The sequence below is a fragment of the Aquila chrysaetos genome, chromosome 2 (assembly GCF_900496995.4).
Source record: "Aquila chrysaetos chrysaetos chromosome 2, bAquChr1.4, whole genome shotgun sequence".
NCBI lineage: Eukaryota > Metazoa > Chordata > Aves > Accipitriformes > Accipitridae > Aquila > Aquila chrysaetos.
The window spans coordinates 8,338,519-8,351,513 of NC_044005.1; the positions used below are offsets into that span (position 1 = coordinate 8,338,519).

At 43.2% G+C, this 12,995-nt stretch overlaps 1 protein-coding gene across 1 annotated transcript in view; it reads right to left on the reverse strand.

The window, feature by feature from the left end:
* Positions 1–12,995, reverse strand: part of KCNH5 (potassium voltage-gated channel subfamily H member 5) — a 160,783-nt gene that overhangs the window by 18,506 nt on the left and 129,282 nt on the right. Inside the window, exon 10 of the mRNA XM_029999954.1 lies at positions 11,418–11,614. Coding sequence (XP_029855814.1) covers positions 11,418–11,614 — 197 coding nt within the window. The remainder of the gene's footprint in view (positions 1–11,417; positions 11,615–12,995) is intronic.

Here is a 12,995-nt window from a genome sequence, read left to right on the forward strand (position 1 = left end):
TTAATAACACATGAAAAACATGCATGATTCAGTTAATCCATTTATATTTCTACCGTAGCCTTCTTCGGCAGGAAAGTTAATACAGCCTGGGAGAAGGATGGGGATCATTCATAACTGAGCTGCTCTGAACTACCAACAACTGCTCCATTTAAAAATGGATTTGCCTTAGACACATGATGGAGACGGAAATTCATTACAATGGCAGGCAGTCAAGGAAGGCAGAGTTGGTGAAAATAGTGAGGCTAGCCACAGAAATTAAGTGCTGAGATGTCAGGATGCTCTGATAAGGTCAGAGACATGGAGAAGGAAAACTGGATGTCTGTGCACTGAGGAGCAAGCGATGGGCATGAATGGAAAAGCAAAGCTAATCTTAATAAAAATGCTACATTTCAGCTGACCGGTAGAAACATCCTGCTTAGAAATGGCCGTTCTTTGCTGCTGTCATCTACTGGTTGCTTAGGCCCCCATTTTCACATTTTCAAGAGAGTGCAAAGTGTTTTAGGCTTTCAGAAAAAGCCAAAGCCTGTTCCTGTGGTAACAGAAGTGCTGTCTGTAATAAAAAACAGAGGACAATGGACTGTTTTCTAAAGGCATTTGTACTCACAGAGCACAGAGAGGTACATCCCGCTGCGCTGGAGGTACAGTGACTGGTGGAAATATTTAGATAGGAAGCACTATACAAAATCTTTTTGGCAGCTGAGACAAAGGATTGCTAATAAAATAATCTAAAATTCACCTAAAAGTCTGAGGAGAGGCCCCAAAGTTCAAAAGATCACTGACAGTTTAATTAGGGGAGTTAAGAGAACCAGAGACTTTTATAACTGCTTAGGCTATGCTCCTTTTTTTAACAGTAACTTACATCTGAAAACTATATTATATTTTTGTTATCTTTAGGAAGGGAAAGAAATTAAGACTAAGGGCTGTAAAAACTGAGAAGTAAAAATATGAGGAAAAAACATGGATTAATAATATATATTGCTTCCTAAACACATGGAAGATTTTTGCCTTTCAGCAAGTTGCTCAAAAGTGCAATAATATGGGACTCGGCTTATTTCAGGTGCTTCCCAGAATCCCTCTGTCCCTCCTGACAGCTATGCCCACCTCTGGCATATATGTAAATCATCTACTCTCAGAATTGCTCCTCCAGACTTCCTTTGCATGGGACCTAAACTGAGGCAGCTTGCTAATCACAGTAACTGGCTGACAATTAAAAAAGGCACAGTCAATCAGCCATCATTAAGCTGGAAGTGACAGGCTGGGTTTTATTTTTAACTAAAACTAGTGGGATTCATGCAAACTTCCCCACAAAGTTTCTCTTGTGCTTTGTGTACAATTTAATACTTTCCTACATGCACTGTTTCTTTGCTGTAGAAAGCAGCCCAAAAATAGCATTCAAAGTAAGGTAAATCTAGGATTTGCACGGCTGCAATGATTATCACATGCTGAACCAGCATGTTTGGGTATTGCATTGGTGAATTGTGTGCTGCAGAACAATAGATGGATGGATTTATACTTCTACAGAAAAGAAAGACCTTACACAGGGAGTTTTATTTAGCATTTTACAGGCTTACAGTATGTAACTGGTGAGGAGCCTTTTTGTGCAAGCCAAGGCAAAAACCTGTTTGGAGAGGGAGAGACAAGAATAAAACTAGTGCTCTCTCCAGCATAAAACAGCTGTGAAATTGTTACAGATCATTTCTAGATTGGTCAAAATTGATCCCATTTTGGGCAGAGCCAGAAAACTCCCACTGGGGTGAATGCTAAAGCTCTGCCTTCTCCTTTTGAAGCCTATGGGAATCCATTTATATGATCCCAATGAACAGGCAGAAGTTTTCTTTCCCCAGCCATGGCTTTTGGTGCACTGCGACTGGCATTCCCAGTCTTGCAGAATTAAGGTTTGGGGAGTGAGAAGCCTGGTGTAGAAACTCATTTTTATACCTGCAAGTCATGCTGTGTCGTGTTACTAAAACGTCTGGTGTTCAGCTCCAGGAAGCAACAACAGAAGCAACCAGAACCCTTGGAATTAATCATCTCAGTTTTGTAACATTTCCCCCTCTTTTTGTGGTTATCGTGTCGGAAAAGTTGTAGATCTACATAGCAATTAGGCTCAGCAGCCCATGCAAGAAGAAAACCATTGCTCTGGGCTAATTGTTTGGAGGGGTGTGAGATAACACAGCAGACCTCTTTCCCCACTTTCTGTGCAAATCCTACCTGCTAGGATGCCGGTGGCCTCAGCGTTAGGCGCAGTTCTACGTAACGGAGGTGGCCCACAAGCAGGGAACCACCTGCTGCAGCGGCAGCTGCTGGGCACACTGAGGGCATCGCAAAATAAATTGGCTACTCTCAGCGGTAACACAAATGCATTTGTAATACTCCCATGGCTTATTAGGCACCAGAGGAGGCACATAAAGCTATGGGGAGATCGGCTTTGTTAGGACACCTGCCCAAAAGAGAGCCTGCCGCAGAGCTAAGCCTGGCAAAGTAACAGCCCGCAAGAGAAGCTCAGGGACAGGGACGGTGATCCGCTCGGGTCTGCTGCTGGCCGAGCTGCTGGTGCCCGCGTACATGACAATATCAAAACACAGGGGGGGCTGATGATAAAAACCTTCTTAACTGGCAATCAAAAATGAAACGGCAATGTTGCTTCCCATTGCACCATGCACATTCCCTCCCCTTCCCTAGCAGTTGGAAGAGATTAAAAGCATCAATTTTAATCGATGAGGGGAGGTGAACACAAAATGTTTATTTTTTAATATTTACAAGATTAAATATAGTAAACCTTTGATTTACTTTTTATCATCATTCAAGTCCTGTGCAAGCAACACTGCCCTGAATCGATATTAACAGACAGCCTGCAGAAGGCTTTCCGAGTCAAATAAGGAGAGTCTCTTAATTATGACAGCTTTCTAAATAAGAAAATGGTTTTAATTCATAAAAAGTTCAATAGCAAATCATCGTCAATCTGGCTCTTCACTCTAACATAGCCAGTTTACATTTTTGTTTTCCTACGGACGCTCCCCATCCCTGACATTTCCTGTTTAATGATCTTTCCACACACAAATAAATCACTCTTTGCATTGCCTGCCTGAAGAAGAGATGCTCATACCTTTTGCTGGGGTAAATCAGCAGAGTGCCTTTTATAAAATCTGCTGAGTCCCTGCGTGCAGAAAGCAGTATATCAGCACACATGACTTTTTTCTGCAGCCATACCATGCTGTTCAAAGATCTTGATTGAAAAGTATGCTAAATTGCCTTGCATTTCTCAACAAAAACCAGCAGTATGACAAACAAGATCAAATGTCCTTTTGATTTAGATTTAGACAGGGAAGCTACACGTCCAGGAAAAAATAAGTCTACCTCTGTAATGTCAAAGGATTATCAGAATTGGGCTCAGTCCTACTTTTAACAGAGTGCTTTGCCTCTCGCTCCTACAGAAGCATGGTCAGGACATCTAAGGAAGGTATTTAATTTAGAGATTATATTCAGAATAGAATAGGGGCCTGCTGGTACCCTTGTGGGATTAATGTGACTCTGAAACACTATTAAAGATGATAGCGTGTTGGCTAATCTCTGCATCTGCCTGCAGTCTAAAGGTGAAATGTAGTAATCCAGACTGTGCCATGAATCTATACTACCCCAAGCCTCCCAAAGACCCCACGGGATATACAATGCCCTGTTTTTCAGGTAAGTATTTAAACTCTCACTAAGACATCCAAGTCCTTGAGGTGGAGAGGAGAGGAGAGGAGAGGAGAGGAGAGGAGAGGAGAGGAGAGGAGAGGAGAGGAGAGGAGAGGAGAGGAGAGGAGAGGAGAGGAGAGGAGAGGAGAGGAGAGGAGAGAATATTTTGGTTGGAAGGGACCTACAGTGACCATCTAGTCCAACTGCCTGACCAATTCAGGGCTGATCCAAGTTAAAGCGTGTTATTAAAGGCATTGTCCAAATGCCTCTTAAACACTGACAGGCTTGGGGCATCGACCAGCTCTCTAGGAAGCCTGTTCTAGTGTTTGACCACCCTCTTGGTAAAGAAATGCTTCCTAATGTCCAGTGTAAACCTCCCTGGCACAGCTTTGAACCATTCCTACGCATCCTATCACTGGATATCAGGGAGAAGAGATCAGCACCTCCCTCTCCACTTCCCGTCCTCAGGAAGCTGTGGAAAGCAATGAGGTCGTGCCTCAACCTCCTTTTCTCCAAACTAGACAAGCCCAAAGTCCTTAGCTGCTCCTCATAAAGCATGCCTTCCAGCCCTTTCTCCAGCTTTGTTATTCTCCTCTGGATGCATTCAAGAGATTTCAGGTTTATCACCCACTTCTGCACCCATCCACGAACATGGTCACAGCCAAGGGAGCACGCTGTGCTTGTCAAAGGAGAGAAACCCACTGTGCTCCCTCTGTGTCTCCAGGGAGGGGTTCAGAGGCACAATTGCTCTCGTACCCCCGATTTCCCACAGTCTGCATGACCCGAAGGGTGCCCAGAAGAGACCACCGTAAAGGAGATGATGAAGTGGCAAAAAGGAGAGGGAAGGGAGTGAGGCACACAGAAAAGAGTCAGACTCACAGCTACCAAAAAAAAAAGTGAGAAAGCAAACCCACCGACAGCTTTTACAGCAATCGCTCTGCTCAGACAGCTGTCCCATGCCGTCTGGCAGAGAGGCACAGAGGGGTGAAGTTAATGCTGCCGCAGCTTTCTCTTTGAATTTTTATGCTGCTCTTCTACCTAGCAAAGTCATGCATGGTCCTCCAAGGACTAACTTCCTTGCTTTGACTGCTTTAAACTCAAATCCCCATGTCCCTGAAGAGAAGCAAAGACACAAGGAATGGCTCAGGGGAGCAGGAGATGGAAGAGCTACAGAAAAACCTCTAGCCTCAGATCTGTAATCCTCACTCACAAGGAATTGCATGGGTCTCTCGATGGCAGAAGGTGTAGCATGGACTGTGCAGGGTTGTCTGTAACCACACAGATACAAATACACAAGGAATTACTCCATTCTCCATACTGATAAATTCCTCACATGGGTTTGGCCCAGAACCATTAGCAGTTTCTCAAGAAATTCCCAGGCATGGACCAGCCAGCGACCACTGTCAATTGGTAGTCTGGATGAAGTCACGTGTTGTTTGAAGTGGGCTCTTCTGTCCCATGCACATTCAATATACAAGTCTAGACACCATCAGAAGTAGTACTAGATCTAAATCAGCGAAACAGTCCTTTAGGAAATATTGCAATGGAATACTAACATAACTGGAGATAGCTGTGAATGCAATGAAACCAAACAATAAAAAATTTAAAAATATTGTCTTAAGTGAAAGCTTCTTCAAGCATAACGGAGGCTGCAGAGTCTGCTAAGATGTGAACAAAACAAAACCAAATTGATTTTTGAGGGTATAACTTGTTTGCTCTGTAATCATGCTAAACTGTCGCTACAGCTAAACTATAGCTATAGGACTTCATTTTCTGGGACAACATGTTCATATAAAAGAAGAAAAAACCCAGGCAGCTAAAGACCAGAGAGGGACAGGAAAGGGCAGGAGCATCCTGAGACAAGGTAGAACAATCTTTCCTTTCTCACATGGAGATGGAGAAAGGAAGTTGGTGAAAATAAAGGCTAGGCTAGCCTGTGAGCTCTACAGAGAGAGCATGAGGAGGTAAATAGCCCATTTATGCCCAAACTGAACTGACCTTATTGCTTTAAAAAAAGAGGAAAAAAAGGAATAAGGTGTGTTACTTTTGTTGGAGTTACAGGTGAGGAGAGAGTGAGGAGGAAAAGTAAGAGGTCAGACCTTTGGCTTACACAGCTGAGGAGGGTGTCCTTTGCCATGGTCACAAGAGAGTTGCCTGTTACTGCAGTAATGAAGCAAGAGCTGTAAACATCCAAACACAATGTCATGGGCAGCACAGCTATGGGCTGTGACTAACATCACTCAGTGTTTTTCCCTGAAGAAGTGAAGAGGGGCATCACCATGCCTGGATGGGGAACCCCTCTGTGTCCCCTTGCCTCAGCTAGGGTCAGCAAGCAGCAGGATGTATTAGCCTGCAGATGCTTTGAGTCCCTGCAAAGATACAGACAGGGAAAGGAAACATGCCATACACGTTGCCATCAAGAAGCCGATCAAATTAATTTTCAATAGGCTTGAGCAAGCCATTGAGTTACAAACAAACTTGGAGATAAGTGATGCCAAAAGCCTGCTGGCCATATAAGCCATAATAGAAATTGATCTCTTGGATCTGCCCTTCCAGAGGCTTGATCCTGCACTCCCTGGGACCCTTGACACTGGCTCAAACCAGCAGAAGAATAAGCTGCACATGCAAAAGGAAAGCACCAGGAGTGAGAGATGGATGAGGACCAAGTACCAGCCTGGGGATGGGCATATTCCCTATCACAGGACAGGAGTCCAGGAGACCACTGAAGCCCCCACCAGCTGATCTACATTATTAGTCACAGCAGCTCCCTAAGCAGCATGTTTTTCTCCCCTGCTTCTCGTCATTAATAATGATGGAAAAACTTGGTTTTCCCAGATAGTTTTGCCATCATGACTGTCCTATGTGGAGCAAGTTCCCAATAATAGACTGAAAAAAAGGTGAAAATGGATGACTGACCTGCCAGTGTAGATGGACCACTGGGCAGAGGAGGTGCTCAGCACATCCTGCTCCACAGTTACCCCACAGCTTTTTGTTTGCCAGAGTTACCCAAGGACGATGCTCTGATCCCTTTCTATGTAAGCAAGTCACTCCCCACAACTGATCAGGACTGAGTATGAGCACCAGCTGGCGAAGTGCAAACAGCTCTGAATTAAGCTGCCGTAATTGTGAATGGCTTTCAGAGATCAAAACCTGCGAAAGTCCTCAGGTTCACCAGAACATGTGCAACCTTCAGGAGCAAGGGCCAATATGCAGAGCAATGCTTTCCGCTTTTGACATTGCTTCTGCATCAGGACACTCGCTAATACCGCACGCCATCTGGAGAGTCTTAAAAATGAAGAAGAAGGGGGATCCTGAAGGAACCTCGGTACAACCTTCACTTTTAGGAGACATGAATGCAGAATTCAAATTAAAATAAAAAGCTTTTCTAAAAACTATGTGACACAGAAATGATGAGTGATTCAGTCAAGAAACCACATGCGATTCATTAAAACCTCAAACAAAAACAGAAAGCCAATTTAAAAAGAAATTACTCCAATCTGAAATAGAAAGAAAAACGGGACGTGTGTTAAGACAGTCTGATGGCCTCACCCGCTAAAAAGCCTCAGAGATTCACAGTGTGCTGGAGGAATTAGATAACATCAGTCACTCACAGTGTTGTTCCTGGCTTTAAGAGTGTCATGGAAAAGAACCGAGACTCTCCGGATGGTGTTTCACTGCCTTAAAGGCACTCGTTTCTCCTCGCATCTCCTTGGTTTATTCTCCAGCACACCTTCTAGGAGAAAATGCACCAGAGCTCCTATATGGAGAATCCTCCTCTTCCCTGGCTGCTCCTGACTCACTTCTCTAACACAGCTCATTTTGCTCATGGTAGAAAACAGCAGCATGTGACCGTGTACTTTAAAAGCTGGGGGAAATCTTTGCTTTATTGAAGCACAGGAGAATTTTAGTTGGGATTTCAGGAGGGCCAAAATTTGAGTTTGATTTTTTCCTGCACTTGCACAGACTGTGTTGGTCTAGCAGTTAGGTGGAGGTGGTGCATTAGCTGATGCAAATGAAACCAATGATGAGAAAAGGAAAAAAAAAACCTTTAAAAATATTTCAGCTGAACACTTGTTTTCTGTGGGAACGTATTTGGTAGCTTGATGTAGGCCTTCCTTCCTGAATTTTGACCATCAATAAAATGTACATTTATTTATACAGGTTCGAGCCTCCTAGAGGTCTGTCTTGGCTCCCCTCCTCAGGCCAAGCTCCATGGCTCAAGCTTGCAGAGAGGCCCTCCTCCAGCTGTGTGAAATCTTGAAAAGCACTTAATGAATTAGACATTATTAATATTCTCTTCCAACATCAGAAGGCAGTAATTAACTCTTTGAAGACTCATCCCAAACACTGCTTTATAACTTTCAGTCCTCCGAGGCAGCTATGTAATCTCATTGTGATTTTCAAGAATATCTTTCCAGATTATTATTTTCCCTGTTTGGAAAAAAAGTTCAAAGTCCTGGTTCTGCCTTGGAGTGTGCATCAGTGACGTTAGATGTGCCAGAAAGATTTCAGAGCACGAAACATGATATGCTGCAATACTTTGCAATTACAGATTAAAAGTCACCTCGCCACCCTGGGCAGGAAAGATGACTGCAGGTTGAAAAGCTAGCAGACACGCTCACTTTATGGGCTCATAAATGCAGCGTGATGGCTCAGCTACCTAACACAAAAAAGACAACAAAAATCCAGAGTTGATAATAGCATGCTGAGCAAATGCCTTAAGTAGGTCATTCAACAAGCCAGGCCTCTAGATGTTATTTGGGAGTGAGAAAACATTATCTTCCCACTTCAGCAAGACTTTCTCTTCCCTGTCATGTGGAACTAACCTTTTGTGTTCAATACTATTATTAATTTATTGGCCTTTTGAACGTCTAAATTGTTTTGCAGTCTAGGGACTACATCTAAATGCTGGTTGAGGGGCAGTGCAGCACAAACACATGTGTGTGTACACCCGCATACATGTATGCGTATTTCAAAGAGCAGACCTGATGAAAAAACAATTCTGTTTATATATTTTTGACAGTGAGAACAGCCATTTTCTTGAACACAGAACTGCAAGGAGCATATTTTTTTTTATAATTAAATGTCAAACCTTACGAGTGATGACTACATAGAAAAAGTGCTAAGTATATTTCTATTGAAATCAATTAAAGGAAACAATGATTTTCTTTCCATTTATATTACTTGACTCCAGCACAAACTGCTGCAGTACAATGCAGCTCTGTCAGCCTAATCTCATTGCCTGAACTACTGTTTTCTGTTCACCTGATGGAACTGTCCTCGATGGTGCCGCTTTTCCTAAGAGATGAATTCACCGTCAAACACTTCTGTGCCCAATAGGGAATCACGTATACTTTCAGGAGATATGAGGTTTGAAATAATCCCCTGAATAACTTACTGTAACAGGACTTAGATAGTGTCCCTAGTGTTGAAAGTAGCATGATCTATTTTGTGCCTAAGAACAACACACAGAATTTCTGCAAAGCAGGCTCTGGCTCAGCACATCTTACTGCAATACTAGAAGTAAGAGTCCTCCCAAAATAGTTGTTGAGTAAAAGTGTAGGAGACATCATAGGTGGAGTTCATCTGATATACCCTAGGTATTTAAAAGTTAGTGATCATGGACTCTCTCAAAAGTCAGCAGAAAGGGGGTGGTTTTCCATTCCCAGACTGGGCACTGAAGAGGGGCCAGGTGATTGCCTTCTGGAGGAACCATTCCTCATGGACTATAAAGGTGACCCGTGACTAGCCTGGACATCATCACCCAGCTTTTAGTGAAATGAACTCTACCCTGCAGGTACCACATTGACACAACCTTTCTTTGACTCTCCATCCACTCTCATGTAAAGCCCACACATGCCCCCAACCAACACTTCCTTTCCTTCTACGAAATCGAACATCTCTTTAGAAGTGCTGTTCCTTCTTGCTTTGAGTCACTGCCCCCATGGCAAAGTCCATGTACCTAACACTGAGCTAGAGAGCAGGTATCTGCACTGGGGACCTGAGCCCCACGAGTGTTTCCACCTGGGCGACTCCCTATGCCAGGGCCCTGCAGGGGAACTAATTTTTCTTAAAAAAGGTGCGTGGGAGAGAAGAAAATCCATGAAAACCCAGCCAGGAGGCTATTCCCCATATGCACCCCTGGACTACAGAGTTGAACTCCAGCACATCGCTGGAGTCAGGAAAAGATATGTATGTGTTTTTGCTGTATGCAGCCGTGTCACGGCTAATGGGGGAAGGGGAGTCCCAGGAAGCTAGCTGAAGTGACAGGTTTACAGTTTTAAGAAGGAAAGAATACATTTTGGCACAATGTATGTGGCATTATCTTGTCCCATGAAATCACCGTCAGCAATGCCTGAGCCAAATTGTCATCGCGGGACAGTAGCTGGTGGCACGTTACAGGTAGGCAAGATGGCAGGATGGGGATGCTGAAGTCAAGGTTTGGGGGACATCTTATAAACAGAGAAGCAATAAGCTAGAAACCCCAAACCAGCTTTCAAGCCCCAAAGCCCTTCTTCAGGTCTGAAGCAGAGTTAACAACCTTCAAGACAGAGGTAAGCTGACAAGCTGGAACCAAACCTGATTATAATTCAGCTCATTCAGGCTTCAGCACAGACAGAGGGGGACTGTAATCCCATTGCATCTGCTTTTTGCCATGGGTATTTTGTGCCATACTTGGTATATTAATGAGCACAAGGAATGCACTAAAAATTAAACCTCCTTTGAAAGAAGCATTTGTAAGATGCTCCAGTGGATAGAGAGAAACTAGACTCAGAAAAGTAAAATTTTGGTTGTGTTGAATTCCTATTACTGCAGAGGCTGAATTTGTCTTGTGAAATTCTGAGGTAGCCTTCCTACATTATCAGGTGAGATGCCCAAGGTACAGCTGCAGAAAAATGTGTTTCAGCGGCTAGAGGATCACAGTTAATGCTCAATAATCTATAAATCATTGTTATGAGATTTCTCTATGCAAATGAAATTTATATAACCCTCATCAATCTTAAAAAAAACATCATAAAGATTAAGTTTTGCAGCCGCAATGCGAATTAAAGAATCCCTTAACCTGTTTTCAAGACACATCCTTATAGCTAATTAATTTTTAGATGGAGTGTTCTTTGAAAGGACTAATGGATAGTGAGCATTGCTGATTGATTATAAAATGAGCAGGAGGGTTTAAGAAGTGAGCTGTGAATGTAGAATTGCTACCAAGCTTTATTAACCTTGCCATATTAAAATTCTAAACTATGCAAGTAAGACAAGCAGGTATTAATACAGTACTTTTGCTGAGTACATTTTATTTATTTAACATCAATAGATTTCTCTTAGTTGGTCTATGCCATGCAGATCCATCAGACTGTCCTCTGACCTATATCTTAGCAGGTGAGAGACTAAACCTCACCTCTGAGGAATCCAGCATCTTGATTCTATCAGACTATAAAATATAACTTTATACATTATGCAATGGGGAAAAAAAGCCAAAAACCAGCAACTGTGAAGAAAAGGAAAAGAAATGTAATTCCTATGTCACCCTGCTAGGACTGCTTCTCAGAGCTGCAAATCTACAGGTAACTTCTATTGAGGCATCATTAACAGAGACGACATTTATTGGAAGGCCAGTTAATCTGCAATGACCTGAAAACATCAAGAGTAAATTGGGGGTTGTTAAACACTGCAAACAGTCTGCAAGAGCGTGCAATCTCTCAGTGAGAGAAAGGGGAAAACAAGAGCTGTTGCCTTACCCGCTTCCTCAGATTGCAGGTGAGCGTGAGATTCCTTGAGAATGAGTTTGCAAAAGCAGTATAAAAGTCCAATACTTTAAGCAAGGCTTCTCGTTTAATAATATGTAAATCGCAGTATGTCAGAGCCCGTACATTGGCACATGCGTGGGCCAGACTGGTTTCCTTCCAGAAGATATCACCAAACACATCACCTTTACCTGAAAAACAGCAGGACAAATTTGTTAAAAGGTAATGCTTATGCAGCATTCTTCGGCACACAAATGATTTCTTCCCAAACTGTCTTATGCTTCCAATTATCCTAACATAAGCTCCCAGCTGTGAAAACTAATAAGGGTAGAAGTTTTAAAAGTATCTGAGGTACTTGAGTATCCTTAGCAGTAGCCCCAGGTTTTTAAGGTATTTATAGATTGCTCTGTGAAGTGTCACAAAGCATAAAAGCCTGATTGTAAAGGTCTCCTTGTAGCTGAAGATGCAGGTAATGGATTTTTCAAAGGCTCCTGAATATAATAAGCACTTAACTAATGTTCAGGTGATTGGCTATTTCTGAGGGTCTGTTCCTAAGTGACTTAGGAGCCCCACTCTTACCAAAGGCCTGCGACATCTAGGTTCCTACATCACCATGGCTTTGCAGTATGGTGCAAAAGCCAGCTTCCAGGGCCCAAGGACCACATTTTAAAGGACATTTAAACATTTTTAGTTCAGTGTGAGTGGCAACACTCCTTCTGAAAAACCCACCAAAAACCTCCCTGAGACTTTTAACCTCTAAATATCCAGCTTGAAATCTTAAACACATCCAGATGTCTAGTTCTAAACCCAAACACATCCACTTAAGTAGAGGCTTATGCTTAAGTCTGTATTTAATTGTTTACTGAGTAAGAAAGAGTATGACGCCTTAGACACCTGCACATATAAATAACTTCAACCAGATGTGAAAATTACACCTGAAGGCTATTTCTACATTGGCAGGCAGTGTAGCAGAAGAGCTGAAGCTGAGGACCTGCACATTTTGCGGACTTAGGAGTAGCTGTAGTCCAGTCCCACGGACAGATGAGCTCCAAGGGATGAAAGTGCATGAGATGTGCTCTGACATACGCCAGACTCCTTTCCTTTCCTCTGCAAGGAATCCACACCCCCAGACAGCCATGCTAGACACTGAAGCAGGACAACGCAGGAGGACCGGGATATCAGATTCAAAATCACACTCCTGACCCAACCAAAACACCAGCATGGATGCAGACTGGAGATACGCTTTCAGGTTTGGACCCTATGGTTGCTCTGAAAAGAAGTAGCGGGAGCAACAGAAAGCACATTGAAGCATCCAAAAGCTGCCTCCTGCTGCTCAGCTGCTTCCAGCCACGGGCTGGGCAAGGGCCATGGTGCGTGGTTTGTGGCTGACACCTTAAATCTTGAAGCAGAAACCATGGTACAAAGGGTGCTTTCTGTTTCAGACCCCAATGATATCCAAGCCCTTTACTTTAGCAGTTATTAAAAGGAAACTAAAATCAGTCAGTCAGTGGTTGTATTGCTATTGATTTCAGGTACCTCAAGCAGCCCGGGCCTTGGTGAAGGTTAGTGATT